Source organism: Leopardus geoffroyi, chromosome C1, assembly GCF_018350155.1.
Source record: "Leopardus geoffroyi isolate Oge1 chromosome C1, O.geoffroyi_Oge1_pat1.0, whole genome shotgun sequence".
Classification (NCBI taxonomy): Eukaryota; Metazoa; Chordata; class Mammalia; order Carnivora; family Felidae; genus Leopardus; species Leopardus geoffroyi.
The window spans coordinates 97298236-97321230 of record NC_059328.1 but is presented as its reverse complement, the minus strand read 5'-3'; the positions used below and the strand labels follow the sequence as shown (position 1 = coordinate 97321230).

The 22995-nt window shown below is 41.7% G+C and overlaps 2 protein-coding genes across 6 annotated transcripts in view; both read left to right on the top strand.

Annotated features, from left to right (window-relative positions):
• The first annotated feature begins 2927 nt into the window (after positions 1-2927).
• BCL2L15 (BCL2 like 15) lies at positions 2928-14361 on the top strand. Of its 3 annotated transcripts, none has more exons than XR_006712634.1 (5): positions 2928-3609; positions 4178-4299; positions 7127-7351; positions 7954-8027; positions 14257-14361. XR_006712634.1 is itself a non-coding variant. In XM_045478706.1 (4 exons), exons 1-4 carry the CDS (start codon positions 3483-3485, stop codon positions 7969-7971), a joined length of 492 nt encoding a protein of 163 aa, XP_045334662.1. In that variant the 5' UTR covers positions 2929-3482; the 3' UTR covers positions 7972-9859. The 3 variants fall into 3 exon arrangements, 1 of the variants encoding a protein (XP_045334662.1); XR_006712635.1 differs by lacking the exon at positions 14257-14361 and adding an exon at positions 8482-9859; XM_045478706.1 differs by lacking the exon at positions 14257-14361 and having other exon boundaries at positions 2929-3609; positions 7954-9859.
• A 2735-nt stretch (positions 14362-17096) lies between these two features.
• PTPN22 (protein tyrosine phosphatase non-receptor type 22) overlaps positions 17097-22995 on the top strand; it is a 60421-nt gene continuing 54522 nt past the window's right edge. Inside the window, exon 1 of one of the 3 annotated variants that reach the window (XM_045478692.1) lies at positions 17097-17339. In XM_045478692.1, the coding sequence (XP_045334648.1) occupies positions 17253-17339 (87 nt within the window). In that variant the 5' untranslated portion in view covers positions 17097-17252. The remainder of the gene's footprint in view (positions 17340-22995) is intronic. The other 2 variants (XM_045478691.1, XM_045478693.1) reach the window with 2 other exon arrangements.

The window sequence follows — 22995 nt, the reverse complement described above, 5'->3', positions numbered from 1 at the left end:
TAAAGTGCAAGGGAACAGGATGTAGAGATTGGATAAATTGACTTTTTAAAAAATTACAGACTATAATTGAAATACTGATCTAAAGGCAAGTAGGTATGGCTCAGCAATTGAGTAAATGTTAACTAAAACGATCCCAGATATTGGAGCTTTTAAAAAATTAAGTCCTGGGGTGCCTGGGTGGCTCAGTTGGTTAAGTGTCTGACTTGGACTCAGGTCATGATCTCATGGGATCATGAGTTTGAGCCCTGCGTTGAGCTCTGTGCTTTCAGTGCAGAGCCTGCTTGAATTCTCTCTCTCCCTCTCTCTGCCCCTCACTGTGCACACATGCATTCTCTCTCTCTCTCCCCCCCCCCAAATAAATAAATAAATATTTAATTTAGAAAATAAATAAAAGGTTAAGTCCTACTTGGTTGGTTCTCTGTAATGTGTGGGGCAGAACAGAAGATGAAACTTGTTTTTGAGAAAGTGTAATTTTAAAATCTCAGTGAAGAAACGATGTCTAACTGTAGCCTAGGTTTGCTAATTTACAAGCAAAATGACTAAAGCTTAAATATACCATGGAGTTAATTATATTTCTTCTCCCTAGGAGCTCTCTCTAGCCTTGGCAGACATGTGACACATGTGATGATGTGATACATAAGTAGATGCATATTTTTTAAATCCTTGAGGGTAGTTGATATTGTGCTTTTAGAAAAATGGCCGTCTGATGTCTGCCTTGGTTGGGAAGTAGTATGTAACGCATGGAATGGGTGCCCTCTGATGACCATGGTGCTTTAGAACATTGCAGAGGCAATCATTTGTGTAGTTCCTGACCATAATTTTATTGCCATGGATTAGTGGCTCTTAAATGCCCCCATTTCCCCCAACCCCCTTTTCGAATGGGAGTTCTGGTACAATAATTCTATCCCTTTCTCATACATTGGGTGTTTGGGGGAGGGGAGGCAAATAACGGATTTTCTTAGTTAATAGATTTACATGTTGAGAGGAGCTGCACTCAAGGATCCTCATTCACACGCAGACCTGGTACAGATGACAAGATCCTAGACTTGAGCCCATGATAAAAGGTGATGAGGCTTTTGAGAGAGGGATGTAAAATGTTGTGGCCAGAGCACAAAAGAAGCAAGTGATGTGAAAAATTTCTGGCCTCATTTTTCAGTACTAACTGGGAGTACAGTATTTGAAGTGCAACAGTCAAGGGTAGATGGGCAGTGGGAGAAGGGATGGGATGATTCTTTGGGAAGGTGCTGCAATAAAGGCGCAAGGAGAAATGCACAAAGCAGGAAACTTCACCACACCCTTGTCCAGGAGAGGATATTCTCCATTTCTGTAGCCTTATGACATTGATTATGCAAGATAATGCAAAGTATAGATAAGATCATGCAAAGATTAGATTCCAAAGATGGTATTTGCCCATAAGCATATCAGTTGTGAAATGAATTACTGTGGGAAAGGTTTATTATTTGAGGTAAGACAGGACTTGGTTTTAAATTTCTATTCTGCCACCTACTGATGCCACTTACCTTGGGTAAGCTATTTAACACCAGCTGGATGGTATCTTATAAACCCTTTTTTTTGTTTTCTTTATGTTATTTTGGAAGTATGCCAAATTAATTTGTTGGAATCCTTAAATTTTCAGTGGCTGGCTCTAGTGTGAAAGGAGGTTGGCTCAGGATTCTCTCTGAAGGACTTTCTTAGAAGTCTCAATCTTACTTAGTAGAAACTGAAGTTTCAGCCCTAGCGATAGAGGACAAAAACATAATTTGTGTTTCTAGTCCAGGGCCTCCTGGGTGACTCTGTCGGCTGAGTGTCCAACTCTTGATTTCAACTCAGGTCATGATCTCGTGGGCTCATGGGTTTGAGCCCCAAGTAGGGCTCAGTGCTGACAGCCGAGAGCCTGCTTGGGATTCTCTCTCTCTCCTCCCTCTCTGCTCCACCCCCTCTCAAAATAAATAAATAAACATTAAAAAAAAAAAAAAAGAAAGAAAAGAAAACAGATGACTGGCTCTTAGTATTTTGCAAGGAGAACTTTCATTCTGAACAACTGACTCACTGTTTATGCTTGAATCTCCTATCAGTCTACCAATCAGAATACCCTTGAAGGGCTGATAGGTTTGAGTGCTGACACCCACAGCCCAAAACTAGGTGTGGCTACATTAAGAAGGCAGGTCACTGTGGGTAAGTGTCTAATCATGAGATCTCCTAAAACAGTGATGGAATCTAACCCTGTTAGGAAAATCCTACTTAATTCTGTTAGAGAGTGAATCTCAGATGCCTTTTACCCTAGTCCTTAGGCCTTGGGCTAACAGGAAGACCTTTAACATTTACTACATTTCAGAAACTGTTGGTTCATCCCATGTAACATTATTTTATTTAATCCTCATAGTTTCTCTGTGACATACTTTGTATTGTCTCCATTCATAATTTCTCAAATGCCCAAGTTTTTTTTCCACCTTCTCAGTTTTTATGTATCCTATTTCCTCCTGGAATGGTCTTATTTTTCTTCTTTGCCTCATAATCCCTACTTGTCCCTCAGAGCTCATCTCAGATGTTACTACTTCAAGGAAGCCTTTCTAACCCCCTAGGTTTGATTCCCTATTGCACATTGTAATCACACACCGTGTCTCAATAAGCACAAGAAATTATGTGATCAGTCACGTAATATCTGTCATACATGCTAAAGTGTAAGCTCCTTGAGGACAGGAACTGTGTCTGTCATTTTTCTGTTATTTCTAGTGCTAGGTATGGTTTCCTACCCTTAGATACTCAGCAATTTGGGGTTCCTGGGTGGCTCAGTTGTTTAAGCGACTGACTTTGGCTCAGGCTGTGCTCTCATGGTTTGTGAGTTCGAGACCCTCACTGGGCTCTTTGCTGTCAGTGCAGAGCCCTTTCTGAGCCTGCTTCAGATCCTCTGTCTCCCTCTCTCTCTACCCCACCCCTGATCGTGTGCGTGTGAAAGTGTGCTCTCTCTCTCTCTTAAAATAAATAAACATGTAAAAAAAGATACTCAGTAAGTTAAATGTATGATTATGGCAAACAAATGCCATATGTCAGGCGTTGAATTCTTATCTATTATAACTTCAGAACCTTCTTTCTTTAACTTATGCCATACACAGAACCTAACAGGAAGTATTTCTAAATGAAATTGCCCAAGAAAGCTCTTCCTCAACTCTATTTCAGTCCTAAATTGGCTAACGATACAAGTTATTAATTAATCTTAGATACTGGCTAGGGTGTGGTTCTGAGAAAAGGAACTGAAAGCCTTCGAAAAGTCTCCTGAGTTCTGTATGAGCTGTCCGGAGGAGTCCCACATTTCTGAGCATTGAGTTTTGAAGGAAATTGGTAGGGCAGGCTCTCGGATTACATGTCCCCTTAGGAAACTTTACAAGAGGCGGACACACCTGGCTTACCAGTATTTCTGACTTACTGCTGACTGAAAACTGCTTGTTTTGTGGAGAGGCAAAACTCTGCAGCAACCATCTAAAATGAAGAGCCCCCGAACTTTTGAGGAGCAAACGCAATGCATTGTGGACACTTTACTCACAGACTTCTTGAGCCCCACAGTGCAGGTTGCTAACCGGGACCTACGTTGTGCAGATGAAACAGATTCAGGTAAGGCTCCTGGCCTGAGGTGGTGATTGTAGGTCAATGAGAGAATCTGGGTAGACTTCCTTATTTCCTCTGAAGTTTCAAAAGGCAAACTAAGCTTTCGGCAATACCTGAAAATCAGTAGTCTCCATGGAAGAGAAAGATATTCTCAGTGAAGGGAGATTTTCTGATTCTCGGTGTTGACAGACTATTGAAGGTGCTCTTGGGAGAGAACACTGCCCGATGTTGTTTAAAAGTCAAGAACTTTAGGGGCGCCTGGGTGGCACAGTCGGTTAAGCGTCCGACTTCAGCCAGGTCACGATCTCACAGTCTGTGAGTTCGAGCCCCGCGTCAGGCTCTGGGCTAATGGCTCGGAGCCTGGAGCCTGTTTCCAATTCTGTGTCTCCCTCTCTCTCTGCCCCTCCCCCGTTCATGCTCTGTCTTTCTCTGTCCCAAAAATAAATAAACGTTGAAAAAAAAAATTAAAAAAAAATAAAATAAAAGTCAAGAACTTTCTCCATTGCCCAGATTCCTGGGAGTTGCCATTCCTTCAAGCTCTGTAACAAATGTGAATGTGTTCCCTCTGTCTTAGGAGAGTCGAGCTCTTTTGACGTGGCCATCATTGCTGGTCGCCTTCGGATGTTGGGTGACCAGTTCAATGGAGAAATGGAAGATTCTGTCAAAAACATCATTTCAGAAACCATTCAGGGACAGGTGAAGTTGCTGCTTTTTTCTATTTCAGATGCTCTTTTCTTACTACTCTTACATGACTGTGACTAGAAATATCCTAGTGAAAGATTTGGGGGCTTATCTTCATCCAAGGAGATACAGCAGGAATTCTCCAGCTGCTAGTTCTTTAGGAGTTCATCAAAGCCCAAGTGGTAGTGACATTGTTTCCATTTGTTTTCATCAGAGCTGTGCTTAAGTGGCATAGAGCACATCTGTAGCATTTTCTCCCTGGTAAAGCACTTTAGTCTCTAATATACTTGTTTTAATATTTATTTTGCTGAGAGTGGGTGTCTTCCCCTCCCCCGCCCCCAGAAGGCCCAGCAATGAAACTATGTACAGGAATGATAGTTGACAAGTATGCTGCACTGAGGGGTAAGTACTTACAGCAACCCACTAGGGCATATCTGGCTTTTCATCAGAATGATGATTATTGGCAATAGCACTTGGATTCTGTATCGGATGTAAAAACCATCGGCAATGTTCTGGAAGATGTTGCTGATTAATATCAATAATGGCAGGTAATATTAACTCATCACTTAACACGTGCCAGACAGTATTCTAAATGCTTTGCACTTATCTCATTTAAGCCTGATACCACTCTATGAGGTCGTGTAGAAACTATTATCCATAAGTGCAACCTCTCCTCATGTGCATGTAATGCTGTGAGAGCAAACATCTCACCTCTTTGTTCGCTGCAGTATTCACACAACCTAGAATAGCACCTTGTATGCGGGAGATCCCCGATAAGTATTTTCTGACTTGATATCCATTTAAGCAGATACGGGAACTGAGAGATAGGGAAACAAGAAATTAGGTTACTCCGTGAGTGTTGAAGTTAGGATTTGAACCACACTCTTTACCATATGCTTTATTCTTCTTACTGAATATAGCTTGGATGGTACGCCTATTCAGGCAGAACCAGACTTGTTACTCCTAATTGCTTGCACTAAAGCTTTCCCAAGGTAGCTAAGAGATGAATTTACTTTTTTTTTTTTAATTAAAAAAAAGTTTTTTGTAACAGTCCCAAACTCATAGGAAAGTTGCGCATATTGTACAAAGAATTTCCCTCTTGAATCATTTGCGAGTAGGTGGCTGATAGGATGTTCCATCATCCGCTAATACTTCTATGTTTCCTTCAAACAAGGCTGTGCTTTTATATATAACCATGATCTAAACCATCAAAACCAGGAAACTAGTACTGACACATTTTCATCTTATCCTCAGATTCCATTCAGATTGTTCCAGTTGTCCCAATGATGTCACTTACAACAAAAAGATCTAGGCCAGAATCAGATATTGCATTTAGTTGTGATGTCTCTTTAGTATCCTTTAATCTGAAATAGTTCCTCAATCTTTCCGTGATTTTTCATGACCATGACACTTGAAGATTATGAGTCAGTAATTTTGTAGAAGGTCCCTAAATTTGGGGTTTTTCAATGTTTTCTCTTGGGTAGATTCAGGATATGTACCTTTGCAGTAAGATCACAAAAGTGTTGCAGTGTTCTTCTCGTCGTACCTATTAAGTGGCACAAATTTCACTTTGTCCCATTACTGATGTTAACTTAATCACTTAAGATGGTGTCTGCAAGGCTTCTCTACAGCAGTTATATCTACTGCAGTTAATATGGTTAAATTTGCATAGGGAGGTATTTTGAAACCATGTAAATATCTAGTATCTCATCAACATTTCAATCTATTCATGTATTTTTTTCTTTTTTTTTACTCTTTCATGTATTTATTTTTTATATCAACATGGACTCATGAATTCCTATCTGTTCCTAGTAATCTGTTACCATCATTATTTATTTGGATGTTCAAATTGTCCTCGTTTTGGCCAGTGGGAGTCCTTTTCAATCTGGACTGTGTCTTTTTGGCATGTCCTGTCGCTCTGTGAGTACTTCCTTAATTTCCAACATATCTCTTGTATTTCCAGGCCCCAGCCTGAAATCAGCCATTGTCCAGGGAGCTCTGGTTGGTTTTAATGGAGAATGGTATTTGGAAACCAAGATCTAGGTACTCATGTGGATGGCCCTCCCAACTTGTTTGGACTCTGACACCCTGCTCTGACTCCCATGGGCTCCCCCTACACTACACCACAGTACATCTTGCTTGGGCCCATCTAGTGACTTTTGTTTTTTTTGTTTTTTAATTTTTTTGTAACGTTTATTTATTTTTGAGAGACAGAGCACGAGCTGGAGAGGGACAGAGAGAGAGGGAGATACAGAATCCAAAGCAGGCCTTAGGCTCTGAGCTGTCAGCACAGAGCCGGACATGGGGCTCGAACTCACAAACTACAAGATCATGACCTGAGCTGAAGTCCGACGCTTAACTGACTAAGCCACCCACGCGCCCCATCCCATCTAATGACTTTTGGATCAATTTTGGGGGGGGGGGGGAAGGAAAGAGGGAGAGAAAAAACAAATCTTTTTTTTTTTTTAATTCAGAATTTTCCAGACTTCAGTCATTCAAGCAGTACCTTCACAATTTGACTATTAAGTACTATCACGTACTTAATATTGTGCTTTCAAATCATTTTGTTGTTCTTTCAATCATTTTGCTCATCCTAAATAATGACACCTGAAATCATGGGTTTGATGGGCTACTTATGTTTTCTCTATACCCATTACAATAAATAACAAAATCATAAAATAGGAAGTTTGGCCTTCTACTCCTTAGATTATCTTAGATACAACCAGTGGTGCATTTGCTATTCTCTCCTATAGGAAACACTTGCTTTACTGGATTCCTGCACCTACAACTTCTTGTAGACTTTTTTTTCGATACTTCGCTGATATCCCATGTCTCTCCCCAGGCAGGAACTATACTGCAGGACACAGTAAAATCTCTCAGCCAGGCCTGGTGTGCTCAGGATTCCACCTTAGTTTATGAGAGAGCCTTTCTGGCAGTGTCCGTGAAGGTTCTTGAATGTGTGGCCCGCATGGCTCCTGGAATAGCAAGACAGGTGGCTATCCCCATAGTAAACCTGATCAACGGGAACAGTGCCGTCCGGGAGTTTGTCCAGGGCCGGGGAGGTTGGGTAAGTATGTTGGGGTCCTGGCTCTGATAGGCATTTGCATTGTTTTTGTACTCATACCTGGGACTCCCAATTCCTGATTCTTTGTAAGTTGGAAACCAGGTAGAAAAACAGATCTCCCTACTTTGCTGAAAAGAGCAGTAAAAAGGGGAACAGTCAGAAGCTCAGGACTATGGGTGTTGGACTCCAGAGACACTTTGCCTAAAATGTTGACTACTAACTCTGCAGAGCTAAATCCCACTTTCTATATATAACTGCCTAGCAAGTATACTGGTGATAGAATGCTAATCTCAGCCTGGCTTCACTCTGCTCCCTGGTGAATTTCTGGGTCTCCTCTCCCTAACATCTTTGGATGTATGTTGAAGAAATTCAGAACCATCCCCCTATTGTCTAACAAAAACGATGTCTAGAGGAGGCATTCTAAGGTCATGTCTTAGGAATCATTAGACCATCTGCTCTCATAGAGCACTCCTCTTCATTTCCAGCATCAGCAGAAGCCTTAGTGAGAGCCACATTTCTTGAAGGTATCTGCAGATTATTCGTGGTTTCTTTGGGAAGCTCCTGAAAAACCATCCCTTTGACTGTAGGTTATCCATTGTTCTTAGGAGAATCTGGAGAGCTGAAGAAGAGGTTGGAGCTGTTTGCCAGCCTGAACATCACTGCCCCTGTGACTGCTCAGGTGATTGATTTCTGGCAGTTAAAGCAGACAACCAAATCCAAAACTGCTTTCTTTTGAACAGAACCTAATTTAGCTGAATAATTTCTTTTCTACTGATTGCCACAGTTGGGAGAAGCCCTTGGAGGTCTACAGAGATTTTGTGCTTTGTGTTTTTATGTGAGTTTTAATGAGGTACCATTTAAGCAAAGACCTCTAGACACAAAGTAACGACTTGTTAGGAGCGGAATTGGAAGCATCAGAGCCGGGCTTGGCTGGAGATCTTTTGGGAAAGGGAGCACACAGTAAACTTCCTTCAGATTTCCTCTTGTCCTTTGGAACGGATCTTGTCTGCTCATTTTTCAATCTAAAGGACTTCAGGGAGATTTCAATTCTTTAAGTTGAGAATTTCTTTTGAATTCATAACCTGAGTCTTGTGTTAATTTCACCAAAGCAGAATTATTTTATGCATTTTTAGGTTGAAAGCAAAAAAATAGCAGTTTCTGCATCTGCCCTCCTACCAGAAAGGCTGACAAAAGATAAAACCGTGAGTGCATTTTTACTGCCACAGGATGCAGGAAGTGCTGGCCCACATCTAGGACAGAGGGGCCATCCCAGCTTAGATGAAACTAGCTGCATACCACAGTGTTTTTCAAACCAAAAAGGGGCCTACGTACCACTTGTGGACCTTATAAATTGCTGATTGCCAGGCCCCATCCCTAGAGATTCTGATTCTGTAGGGGGGGGCTGGGACCTAGGATGCTACCAGTTCCACAGGGGATTCTCATGTACATACAGAATCGAGACCCATCATTTTAGAGCAAGGATTGGCCATATCCTGCCTGCTCCTTTTTCTGTAAATTCTTTTATTGGATTGCAGCTACACTCACTTGTTTACATATTGTCTATGACTGTTTTAGTACCACAACGTCAGAGTTGAGAAGTTACAGCAGATACCATATGGCCTGTAAAATATATTTACTATCTGGCTCTTGACAGAAAAGTGTGTAGACCCTTGCTTTAAAGCTAAATGAACATCTCTCCTTGAATAATTTAAATTCTGTGGCAATCCTGATAATTCCTGCCAAACACAATTGTACATAGGATGACTCTGTTTTTTAGATTTTCGAGTGTTCTGTTGGTTCTGGCATAGTCCACACTTTCTTGAGAACTTTAGCAAATCAGAAAGCTCTGTGACTCCTGAGTAGTCAGTCAGTAGAGGGTATATATTTTCCCTAGCCCTACCATAAGTGATTGGAAGTGATTGGAAATGAGGCATACAGTATCCATGTTATGAATATCTTGAAATAGTCCTTAATAATCTCATAGATTCATAGGCAATCATCAAGACTCCTTAAGTCCCAAAACCAGACTACTTACCTGACTGTCAAGAAGAAAAGCATTGCTATATCTATTTTGTTTTTTTGGGTTTTTTTTTTTTTTTTGCTATATCTATTTTGAAGAGAGGCATTAATGGTTTGGTTACAGTTTGGCTAAAGTGTAACCACATCCCCTCCTTTCAGCCAGCCAGCTATCTGTTTCCCCTCAATGCATAGAATTAAAGATGTAGCACTGGGACTATATCTTGACTTTTTCAAGTTGTGTGATTTCCTCAATTCTTGGAGAAATCACAATAGGTTTGTAATCCCAAATGAGATTTCATGTTTCTTTTAAGTAGCAATTAGCTTTTTTTTGCTACCAATTGAAGACACTTGATGTACTTCTTTGTCCCTTACATTACTGTAAATTCAACAGGGTGGGTTTTGTGGTATTTTACTTCTTAGGTGAAATCACTATTTTCACATTGACCAATGCTGTTTTGTTCATGAAATAAAATTGTGTCTATGTATTTGAACTAATTCTCAGCAAATCCAATTTAATTGATGGATACAGAAACAGAACAGATTGGGGGTTGCCCTGGGAAGCGGGTGGGAGGTGGGGGAAATGGGTGAAGGTGGTCAAAGGGTATAAATTTCCAGTTATAAGATGAGAAAGGTCTGGGAGAATAATGTACATCATGGTGACTATAGTTAACAATACCATATCATGTATTTAGAAGTTGCTAAAGAGTAGATTTTTAAAGTCCTTACCACACCCATACACACAAAACACTTTATTTATTTATCTGTCCTATGTTTATGTATTTATTAAAAAAAATTTTTTTTTTTCTACACCCAGCATGGGGCTTGAACTCACAACCCTGAGACTGACAGTTGTATGTTCCACCAACTGAGCCAGCCAGGTGCCCCAAAACACACATTGTTTAACTAGGTGAGATGACAGATGTGTTAACTACATACATGTATCAAATCATTGCCCTGTACACCTTAAACGTATACAATGTTACAACGTCAATTCTCTCTCAGTAAAGCTGAAAAATACACGATAAAGGTCAGAGGCCAGCAGCCTCCTCTTTGTCTTTTCTCTTCCCTCTTAGCTTCGCTAGCTCCCCATTTTATCCTATACTGTCAGCAAGACATCCGAATAGGAATCTGTTGCCAAGTATACAGCAGAATCTGGAGACTGAGGATAAAGTGCTCCTTGGGATTATACCAAGTAAATGGATGAAGCAGCTCTGGCTTAGGTGTTGTGTTCGTTCCTAGGCACCCTCTCCTGGGAGAGCTGAAGTGTTTGGGTGGCAGGAAGAAGGCACTGTAGCCCAGAGATGAAGAATACATTCAGGTTCTCTGATGTTCACAATGTAGTTTCACCAAGACTAATCATGTGACATTGGGCAAGTAATCCAAATTCCCCTGAGCCTTTGTTTCCACACCTTTTTTTTTTTTTATATAAATTTTTTTAAAACATTTATTTATTTTTGAGAGATAGACAGAGCATGAGCAGGGGAGGGGCAGAGAGAGAGGGAGACACAGAATGCGGAGCAGGCTGCGGGCTCCGAGCTGTCAGCACCAAGCCCGACATGGGGCTCGAACTCATGGACTGTGAGATCATGACCTGAGCTGAAGTCGGACGCTTAACCGACTGAGCCACCCAGGCACCCCTGGACTATTTTAAACACTGCACCATGAACAGTTTGGGGCTGCTGTCACAGTTCATAAAGTTTTGGCTTAAGCCAATCTTCTGGCTTTACCTCTCGCCTCAGTGTGATTCCTAAGATTCCTAAGTCTGACGGACTTATTTCCCTTCTTCCTAAATCCATATCCACGAGCTCCAATTCTTTGTATCTATATACCTTTTTTATCCCTATACTGCCTCAGATTGCTGTCCAGCTAGCTCAAAACCTCAGTCATGTTTCCCCTTTTCCCTGCCTCCAGCCCTACTCACCTAGTCTTTCTCACTTATCCCTTGCTTTTTGTCCAGATTCTTTCTATGAGAGTTTGTTACCCCATGCCTGGACTTTTGGTAAAGTCTCTTAGGCTATTAACTGATTGTCCTGTTCCAGGCTTGCCCATTCCCATCTGTCCTAATATGGCCACCAGATTGACCAAAGCTGTGGTTTCCTTGTCTAGTCTTCTGAGTCATTTTCAGATATAATCATTTTGAAATTTTACATACTACTGAAGTAGATTATGAGACTTTTAAAAAAATTTATCAGAGGGGCCATTTCTTCAAAAAAAAAAAAAAAAAGAAAGAAAGAAAGGAAAGAAACATTGCTTTGATTGCCATTTTCTTAAGATCTTCCAGCGGAACTTTTGAAGGTGATTGGATATGTTCATTGTTTTGATTGTACTGATGGCTTCTTGGGTGTATATACATTTCAAACTTCTCAAGCCACACACTCTGAAGTGTGTAGTTTGTTGTATGTCAGTACTACCTCAGTAAAGTCGTTATATTTTTAAATTTTTTTTAATGTTTATTATTTTTGAGAGAGAGGGAGATAGAGCGCGAGTGGAGGAGGGGCAGAGAGGGAGGGAGACACAGAATCCGAAGCAGGCTCCAGGCTCTGAGCTGTCAGCACAAAGCCCCACACAGGCTCAAACCCACAGACCATGAAATCATGACCTGAGCCGAAGTCGGATGCTTAACCAACTGAGCCACTCAGGCTCCTCCTCAATAAAGTTGTTATTAAAAAAAATATAAAACCTTCCTCAGTTTTACATCGCCCATCAAATAAAGCCTGACTTTTTAGCCTGGCATTCAAATTCCCTCAGGGTCTGTCTCCAACTGCCCTTTCTAGCCTTGTGGATCAAGACTCTTCTCTACATGACCAATCATCCAGTCGGACTGAGAGCCACTCACTAAGCTATCCTCCTCCTGCTGTTCTCGTTTTATATTACTTCTCCTCAGGCTCTTCGACATATTCAAGACCCAGCTCAAAGGTCGCTTCCTTGATGAAGGCTACCCAGAAAACCCAAATACAAAGTGATCTTTGCCTTCTCAACATTCTGTTTGCATATTCCCACAAATGGCCTTAAGTTATAGTTATTTGTGTACTTCCCTCCCCTACTAGAAAAAGATCCTTGAATGAAGACAACTTGTTGTACACATCTGTAGCACCCCTCCTCCCCATTCTCTTGCATACCTATGGATCTCATAAATATTCATTAAAAGAATAAATGAATAAAAAAAAAGAATAAATGAATAGACTCAATACTGAGTCAACAAATGAAAGATAAGATTTCAAGTTTGATTACGTTTTGAACACGATGCCAGGTCTCACCAAGAGTCCCAACTCTGTCTTAATAGAAGGAAAATTGGGTCAATTGCAAATTGTCAGTTGTCGTTAGCCTCCTGAGGGTTGTACTTCGGAAACCAAAGGCAGAGCGTGATTCCCCGTGGATGGCTGGAAGCTGACTATGAAGTTCACAGCGGGTGAACCGAAGAGACTGATGAGGTCTCAGAAAGCTGTAGCGATGAGAAGCCATCATGACCAGGAGAAGCATGGGGGACTTTCCTGCTGTGGGTGATGTGTGCAACAAGCCTCGTCAGAGGCGTTTTAGCAGCCTCTACTATGTCCATTTATAGAAGGGGAAATGGGTCTATTCTGGGAGATAAAGGGGTCGTTTTTTTCCTGGCCATTGTAGCAGCACAGAGCTGGGCTCTGCCTCAGTGGTGGCAGCATCATTCCTTCCATAACAGTGGCCCGGCTGCTCAGGCAGCAGCTCTCAGGTACATGCTCTTTTCCAGGTTCCGGGACCTCCCTGTAGGGAAGGCCCATCTGCTCCTGGCACAGCGAAAAGTGCCTGGCCAGAGACAGGCATGGTCTATGCCAGGCAGGAGACCTGGAGTACTTGACGGAGAGAGTAACCAAGTCAGGGTGGACCCCTCACCAACACCTAACCACATTATGTAGTGTGCTTGATCACAACAGGTGTAATTTAGGTGTGCTTAAGAGCACGTTAAGCACTGTGGGTCCCACAAATGTATGTGGAAGGCACTACTGTGGCCTTTGATACATTTAAAACTACAGGGGGTGGCTTATGTGTCTTCTTTCGAATAAACTCTTTTCAATAAACTTGTGGGAGGCAAGAAACCTGTGGAGAAACAAAGCAAACTTCCACAGCTGAAAATACAGACTTTGACCAAAAGGAGGCAGACTAAGAAAGTCGTGCTGAGATGGAGTTAGGGGCTGGCGTTGTGAAGAAAAGAGTAACTAGGCTTTACAGCTTTATTTTCATCTTGGCGAACATTAGGGGAAAGGTGAGAAGTAGCAAAAGAGGTGGCAGTAAAATGAGTAAGGCCTGTGGTTGATGTGGCCAGATAGTTTGGGTGGGGGGGACCCACCCAAGCCCAGGAGGGGCTTGGTGACAAGCTGAGGAATCTGGACGTGCATGCAGTAGACCATCAGTAACTACTTCGGTTCTTTAGCATTTAAGTGGAGTTTTAAGAGCTTTCACCCACGCTTGGGTCCTAGGAGACGTGAGCATGGGGTACAACTAAGAGGCTGTTGCTGATGGAATCCACATGTGCAAAAAGGGGGGCGGGGGTCAGCATGGGAATGGAAGAGACTGGTTGAATCTACAAGACATTGAGGAGAAATGACAAGCAGGCCTTGGTGACCACCAGGATGCTCACAAAGAACTGCGTGTTTCACAGATACTACACGGAGCCCGTATCAAATCAATGACCCTAGTGAAACCGAAGCAAAGATTGTTAAGTGGCTTCCCCAGGGTAAAACAGGCCTCCCCATAGAGAGAGAAGGATGTTGTGAGAAACCTTAGTGTATTTCCTATTAACTGATAATACTTGTCCTAATGATCTCCCCTGATATTCTCTTTGGTTAAAGTTTCTTTTTTTCTTTTTTTGTCATGGAATTCCAACCTCCGTGACGCTGATGTCGGACATTATACAGGCACGCTCCCCTCTTGCCGGTTCAGGTGACTAGGAGGGGCAGTCCTCTATGCTGTCATCCACCTTCTGAATAAACAGCAGAACCACAGGAGGCAGCAGTGAGGTGTTCCTTCCTGGCTCTTCTTCAGGTGCTCATTCACTTTTACTTTCCACTAGAACTCACCCCGGCGGGTCCTGACAAAGTGCTCATGGGTCTTTCACTTCATGGAATTGTTGTGTTCACTTAGGGCTTAGGCCGGACCAGTTTAAATGTTTCACCATAAATTCGTCAATTGTTTTACGTATTTGCCAGTCTTTGCTGTAGAACATGTTCCCCCTCCCCAGTTGTTGATCTTCCCACAAGATATAAATGAGTCATCAGAATCTATATCAAAAAGCATGATGCTCCTGTCGCCTTCCCGTATCGACAGAAGGAAGTGTGAAAAATTAAGTAGCAGCTTAGATTTGTTAAAATAAAACTGTTAATAAAAGTTTTTTTTTTGTTTTCTCCTTCGGTTGTGTTTGTCGTTTGCTTGAGTGGTCTACTCAGGAAATGGTCTTTCAGCGAAGTGGGTTTTTGAGGTTTGGTTATTTCACGATGTTTCTGTATCTTTTGGTTTTAGTGTGGAACAGACTCCTAAGAATTGCTGCTTGCTTTTGAAAAGAAATCTGCAGTTCGGCTCAGACGCTATTTTTAAATCTTTATATTTGGGGTAAAAGGAGGGGCAACTCAGCGAGTTTTTCTTTATCTCGTAGCCATCACTATGTTAGCTCTCCCTAAGAAGAGAATAAAGTTAGAGATCGTTCTGAAATATGAGTTTGAGAAATATAGATTTAAAACTTATTTTATTAGGTATCTTTTTGTTTATTAATTAGTAAAGTTCTAGTTTTGTTGGAAGTAATTACATTCTAAGGGGACAGAGGGATTGTGAAACTATCTCTTTTACTTGTTAAAATACAGAAAATCATTTTTCTTTTAGGGTTATGCTTTGCTATTCTGCAAATTAACCGGTTAGTTTGGAACGTTTTTATTTTAATGAGTAATTACAGCCATGTCTTAGTCCTGAGATGCTTTATTAACCAGTTTAAGGGTGTTTTTTCACTCTATTCTGGCTTGTTTGCTCTCGTATATCCAGCCCTACCATAATACTTAGCATTTAGTGGGTACTCAATAAATTTGTTGAACAAATTAATGGATTTTTGCTTTTTTCTAATTTAAAAAATGGTATAATAATGTTTAAAGAATTTTACAAAGCATCCTTAGGGGCACCTGGGTGGCTCAGTCGGTTAAGTGTCTGACTCTTGATCTGAGCTCAGGTCTTGATCAGGGTTGTGAGTTCGAGCCCTGCATTGGACTCCGTTGGCCATGAAGCCTACTTAAAAAAAAAAAAAAAATCCTTAATTCTAGCACTCACACAGTTCATTCTTTTCGGTGCCATTTAGTCTTCATTTAATCATGTACATACTTTCACATGGTTTTAGTTATTGTGAATTTTCGATTTTGTACTTTTAAAGTTTTTCCCCTGTAAGTCTTAAGATAGCCAAATAAAACATTGCATTATTTAGTACAACAAAAAAGTCTCCTTTAATGCTAGATGGGGACTGAGGAATACTATCCTGTTCTCAACAACTACTGTTTCACATGCAGAATCCCTCAAAGACCTTTCTTTTCCTGTTGCGAGGCTCAATAAAGTGGATGTAGCTTAATAGTGCCTCGAATTTCCTAAAGGGAGTTTAAATAATCCAAAACAGAAAAGATTGCTAATAGAGGAAGTTCTAATGGCACATTTCCCGGTTTTCTTCAGGATTATTTCAGACTAATTTTGTTAATAATTTTTTATGGAACTTCTATGTTCAAACAGAGATGATATACTGATTTCGAGTTGCTCTCACTCCGCATGAGACAGTCTCAGGTAGGTTTGTACCCACCGAGGAGAGGATTTACGCAAGCCGAGATGTGGAAGCTTTCTCTCGAACAGCTTGCCTGTCAGGGACAAAATGCCACACGCACAGCGTGGCTTCCTGAAGCAGTGGCCTTTTCCAAGGCACTAGTTGGATAGTAGAATGCCTTCTCTAGAAATGGTTCTTCAGCCTTTCGGCCCTGAAAGTTATACTGCTGCCAGCAAGGTGGCTGATTTTACTCTTTTTCTGTTCCTTATAGTTTACTAGCATTGCCTACAGGGGATATTGTGCCAACTTCCTGGTCAGGTGCTCCTCATGGGGGCCACTGTCCTCCTGGATCTTATACAGACCAATACTCAGTCCTGAAATCAACAGCACTTCCCTTAGTGGAGGTCAGCACTTCCCCAGCCCACGGAGAGACACAGACTGTCAGAAGCAGCTGACTTTGCTTCATCCAAAAGAGAGTTTGAGGTGTATATGGCAGACATAAGATTGCTGAATAAAAAAGCCTTCTCTGATGAACAGTAATTTTCCACAGATCGCATGGACAAGAAACTTTGGGGGAGAATAGTGCAGGCAGAAGGTGTCTTAATTCCAAACGGTGTCTGTCTCCCTTTCGGACCCTAACTGAACTTCGCTGAGTTCATTTGGGACAGGAGGAGACAGAAAGGATCGACAGGGCCTTTGTGTTCATTGAGGAAATGGGGAGAGGCAGACCCCATTCCTAAGACCTGTAATTCTGCCTTTTCTCTAGGAAGCAAGAAAAAGGGTGAATTTGACTTAAAGATGATGAAGTGGAACGGTGTCAGAGCTAAGCAGGCCATGTGTTATGCTCTGGTTAGCCTCTTGTTTGTTAGCACTTGAATTGTAACCAAGGTTCCTTCCTCGAGAAGGAAGGCGCTAGGGCCCTGGAGTGATGATGGCTTTGTTGTGTGACCACAGAGGCTGGTTGCGTACTAATTTCCTCTAGGGCTTGTGATGAAGTCAGTTAACCACAGCCTTCAACATGCTCTGCTCTGGAGGCAGCAGTGGCTTCTTGGTGGTATCTCGGCCATGACATCCACTTGACATGCCCTCTCTTAACCCACTGGTAGACAGTTTCTCTTGCCCTGCAGCATGGACCAAAGAGAAATTCTGCAGAAGTTCCTGGATGAGGCCCAAAACAAGAAATCTAACAAAGAGGAGTTTGCCAATGAATTTCTGGTGAGTCCTACGTGTGACACTCTCAGGGTGGTTACACAGACTGTTTAACTGACTAGGATGGTCCAACTCTCCTAGACCACACTGCTCTTGGGATAAAGTGAGTATCAGGCCTTGCAGCAGGGGAAGAAGGGAGGAAGGTGACCTAAAAGTTTGACTTTTTTGAGCGGTTTGTGTGTTTTAAGTATTCTGTCCAAAACCCTGTTTTAAATACTGTTTGCTGGTTCTTGGAGTTTGACCAAGATTCCCATGGAAGACATACATAATTCCAGGTGTATAAACATTCCTATTAATTGAACATCTGGAGTCCCTAGGTATCTGAGTTGTGGTTTTTGCTTCAAATGACTACTTTTAATTAACATTAAGAGGAAAGAAACCAAGATTAACTTCTCATGGAGCATTATGTTTTTAGCCTCCCCACGGAATCCCACTCGGGTGACAAAGGCTCTTGAGGAGCACCGAAACTGCCTGCTGCCATATTTCTTTATTGTTTCTTTTCCTTTTCTTCTAAGGAGAAAAATGAGAACGTGTGTTTTTGCTGTTAAATAACAGGGTCTTTGGAAGCTTCTCTTGCGTGGAGGGGTAGAATGGGATGAGGAGCAGAGACAAGTGAGGGATGTGGGGAAATACAGGTGCCAGCTGGCCTAGGGCCGACTGGATCTGATCTGCCAGGGGAACCCTGCATCTCCTCTGAGGGGACTGTGGTGATGGGTGTTGAGCCCTGGGCAGGCCTCGCTCATCCTGTACCCAGCACGTCCGATGACATAGGATATCTGATAGCATTATGTGTTTTGGAATACTTCCTTCCAGCTGGTGTTTCAGGGCTTTAAGAACTTGAAGGCTTGGCTCTTCAGCTGTGAAGGAGCGGGAAGAACAAGGGAGTTGAAGCAGAAAACCTGAAATCAAATCATGATTCTCCTGTCCACCAAATTATCAGCTCTTTGATCTGTTCCTTCGTTTCCCCAAGTCTTTGTTTCCTAACTTCCAAAATGGGGATGATCATTCGTGACCTACCTGTCCTCATAGGTTGTCGTGATGATTAAATATCAATGATAATTAAATGCGCTCCTTCATTCCGTAATATGTAGTGAGCACCCACCGTGTATCAAGTTCAGTTCTAGGCACTGAGGGTATAGCTGTGAACAAGACAAAGCCTCTGTGCTCATGGAGCTAACATTCTGGTTCCGGAGGGCAGATGTGAAAACACTGTAAAGTTTGGAGTGATTAGATATCATGACAGTGATTCTATGTTAAGACAGAAGCCCTTGTGTCAACTCAACTTGGATAATATTGTGGCATTGTGAAAAATGTGCTCTCGGTGCCACTGGCCAGGCAGTGTGAGTCCCTCTAAGTGGAGCCACCAGGGAGGGAGGTTAAGGGGGAGGTCCTGGCCTGTCTTTATAATCTCCCACCAAGTTATAGCAGCCACCTTACCTCCTGTTTTCTCTGCCTCTAGCCTTGCCTCACCTTCAATCAATGTTCCATTCAGCAGCCAAGTGATCTTCTAATAATACAAATCTGGTCATTTTTCCCTGCTTAAAAACACTGTATAGTTTGTGTTTTTTTCCAGCTGTTTGAAATTGTAAAATATAAGACACATTTAGAAAATTACATAGAGCATGTGTCAGTATAATTATGAAGCAACCACCGCAGAGGTCAAGGAATGGAACATTTTCGGACCCCGGAAAACCTCTATATATGGCTTCTCCATCAGGTTCCTTACCCCCACCCCCACCCCCACCCCCATCCCCACCCCCACCGCCGCCCTGCCCTGACCAAGGAATAATCACTATCCTGACTTTTATATTAATCACTTCCTTGCTTTTCTAGCTCTTGGTTTTAAGGACCTTGTTTTTGGGTGGTGATTAAGTAGAACCTCACTGTTCACTGACTCATGTCCTCCAGTGGAAAAACAGAGTCTTGCCCTCAGCCCCACCTAAAGGTTCAGCTGAGATACCAGAGACATTCATTTTTGGGGGAGTTGGGTAGTGGTGAATGGGTTATTTGCTTGCTTGGACAAGGTAAATACTGTCTTTAAATTGAAGGGCTTTTCATCTGGTCATTTCCCCCTTCCTACCTTAAGCCCCTTAATGTATTTTCCCAGGATTGGATGTTTTTGAGGTTGGATCCCTGATTCTGTGACCCAAGGCCACTGCTAGCCTAAATGGTGGTTCCTTTGTGGAAATTATCGAAAGTCATCTCTGGTTCCAGGTAGACAATCTGTGCCCCCTGCCCCCTTCCAGGTCGGTGGCTCGGATTTTGGTCCACACTTTCCCCTTGGCTGTGTATCTCTGGGCAGAGCACATAGCCTTGCTATGACAGCTGAAGCCAACACCATGCTGTGTGAGTCTTTTCCTGAGCCAACACTAAATCCGATCACATTTCTGTAGTGGAAACTGCCAAGACCATTCCTATAAGGTTTTCATGCATTCATCCACGTGTTTACTGAGCGCTTACTATGTGCAAAGCATTATGCTAGATGCTGCACTATGCAATGCAGTGCTCCATTGCTTTGGTGGGGTTTATCTCCTAAGACATCAGAGGATGTCTTAGAGAGGCAAACATTAAACAGCTGATTACTCTAGGAAATATTTAATTGTGATAATCTTGGTGGGGTGTCAAGGAAGCGTCATATTCATTATCATATTTACTACTCATTAAAAAAAAAAACACAACCCATGGCATAGTTATGTTCTCTATGATGAGGAATGTCCTCTCAGAGGAGGAAACTGAGGCTCTGAGAGGTTAAGTGATTGGCCTAAGCTCACTCAGCTGTTCAGCCATAGACATGAAACTGAATCCAGATCTATCATTTCAGAGACTGGGAAATTAATCCTTGCGCAATAAGTGTCTTGCTTCAGCCAATAACACCGAACCCCTCAAAGGGTCTAGCCTGAGGGTAAGTCCCCAGTTAGTAGAGTTTCTACACAGCAGAGACAGAAGTATGCAGCCACACTACTGAAAATTTCTTTTTTTTTTAATTCTTAATAATTCCTCTATATTTGTAAATATTTATTTATTTCGAGAGAAGGAGAGAATGAGAGAGAGAGAGAAAGGGAGAGGGGGGCACCTGTGTGTGAGTGGGGGAGGGGCAGAGAGCGAGGGACAGAGAGAATCCCAAGCAGGCTCTGGCACTGTTAGCGGAGAGCTGGACGCAAGGCTCGATTCCATGAACCGTGAGATCATGACCTGAGCCAAAATCAAGAGTCAGACGCGTAACCGACTGACCCACGTGTGCGCCCCTAAAAAATTTCTTAAGCATAATTAAAAAAAAAACCACCTTATTGTTGTTACTCTTATGAAACAATATTATTGCAAGTTAAAAGAAAATAAATTCACCATAGTACCAATATCCCAACAAATACAGTCTTTTTGGTGTAGAAATCCTAGTTCTTGTCCATTTATATACTGCCTTTTACATTGTTGTAATTATAGCATAGATACAATTTTGTATTCTCATATTTTTCACTTAACGTTACAGAAAAACTATCATGTTGATTAAAATCTATATTTACAGCTTCTGATGCAGCATGGTGTAATGGAAGCATAATACTCTGAATAATAACTAATACTTCTATAGCTCTTAAAGAAATTGTTGTAAACACTTTTATGTATCGCCTCATTTAAACCATTGAAGAAGGTACTGTTATTATTTCCATTTCATAGAGGAGGAAACTGAGACACAGAGGTCAACTGACTTGCTGAGGGCCAGGTAGCTAGTAAGTGGTGGAACAGAGATTCAAGTTCAAGTGACCTGCTCCACCATCTATATTTGTAACAAAGGAATCATACACCCCTTAGTTTGAATTCAGGTTCTATCGTTAGCTGTGTGACCTTGAACAAAGTCGTTAAAAAGTGGGAACAAATGAATAGTCACATTGCAGAATTGCCGTGAAGAAAATGGAGAAAATATATGAAATGCCTGACATGTAGTAGGCACCCAAGTAATTTAATTTTTTCATACACTGGACATTTAGATTATTTCTAATTTGTCATAATTATTGACATAACATGCAACAAGTATGTTTGTCCGTGTGATTTTCCCCTTCTTTTGGTTTATATCCTGGGCTAGATCCACAAAGGTGTCATTACTGGGTCAAAGAGTATTAGCACCTGATTGGCTAAGTATAGCCAAATGTATTTTTCAAAGAGCTCTTCTAATTTGCAAAGTCTGAATTTATCATCTTCTCTACCACCTTCCTAGTCTTAGTAACTATAAAATAAAATAAATCTTTTTGACTGCCTACTGTATGTTAGGCAATAAGTGGTTTACCATGTATGATCTTAATCACTACAACAACCCCAAGAGGAAAATATTATCTTCATTTAACCCATAAAATGGCAAGGCCAGGATTGAAACTTGTGTGATTCCAAAACCTCTTAACCTGTACACTGCATCATGGCATGCTTTTTTTTCTTCTGATTTAATTAGTGTAAAATAAGACTTTGTTATGTTAATTTTCAGAGCCTCAAAAGTATTCAGCATTCTTTTCATTTTCTTTCTTTCTTTTTAATTGAAGTATTGCGAACACACGGTGTTACATTAGTTTTAGGTGAACAATGTCCTGATTCCACAGCTCCATACTCCACAGTTATTTTCAACCTGCATTTTCTCATACAACTTTTCTGTTCATCCACTTTCAACAATAGCTAACACACGGAACTGTGTTCCAGCTTCTGTGCTGATGGGTTTCACAAACAAAACCTCATTTACTTCCCGAAGAATCCTTTACAATGGCTAACGAAGTCCTGCGTGGACCAGCCCTCAAGTGCTTCTCCAGTTCTTACAGCATATTGAGTTTCTTGTCCTTGTCATGCTTCTTCTGCCACAGGGCCTTTGCACACATGCTGTTGCCTCTCCTTAAATATTCCCTCATATTCCTCTTTACCTAGTTAATTAACACTTCATAATTTTTCAGATCTCAATTTGGCAACCATTTCCTCAGAGAAGCCTCTCTTGACCTTCCCAATAGATCAAATATATAACATAACTTCCCAATAGATCAAATACATAACATGAGAACCGGTGTTCTCATTAGCACCGTCATTTTTTTTAAGTTCCTTTTTTTGCCCCCAGCCTCATAGCATTTTCCATAGTTCAATTTGACATCTATTAGTGTGTTTATTCGATTAATGTCTGCTCTCCCATTAGACTGAAGCTCTACAAAGGCGAGGCTCACATTTGGTTCCGCTTGTCTTGGTGTCCTCAGTGACCGGCACTGGCACACGTTTGGCAAGTAGTAGACCCTGAGGAACTGAGGAACAGAGAGGTTAAACAACTTACCTCAGGTCATGCCCTGCATTAAGTGGTGGAACTTGGATTTGAAATAAAGCTATCTAACTGTTGAGCCTGTGCTAGTAGCCCTTCCTCCGATCCCTGACTCTAGTGCTCCCAATGTGTGCATTAGTCTTAACCTTTTAAACTTAAAAAAAATGATAGACTATCACATATACACAGAAAAGTACTTTAAACACACATATGCAATTTAACAACTAGTGATAAAGCAGGCATCCATACGAGCTCTGCTCAAAGAAACAGAACATTGCCTACACCTCAGAAATCCCTTGGGTGTCCTGGACCGCATCTCCCTCACCCCCCACTGCCAACCCCTGCCAGAGTGGAGGTAGGTGTTGCCCTGAAATGGTGATGATTTTTATT

What these genes read in the sequence shown, in the direction of transcription:
- BCL2L15 (XM_045478706.1), top strand. Translation starts at nt 3,483, where the DNA reads ATGAAGAGCCCCCGAACTTTTGAGGAGCAAACGCAATGCATTGTGGAC. An exon ending in TGCAGATGAAACAGATTCAG is followed by an intron (nt 3,610 to 4,177) that starts GTAAGGCTCCTG and finishes CCTCTGTCTTAG; the next exon opens with GAGAGTCGAGCTCTTTTGAC. An exon ending in CAGAAACCATTCAGGGACAG is followed by an intron (nt 4,300 to 7,126) that starts GTGAAGTTGCTG and finishes GTCTCTCCCCAG; the next exon opens with GCAGGAACTATACTGCAGGA.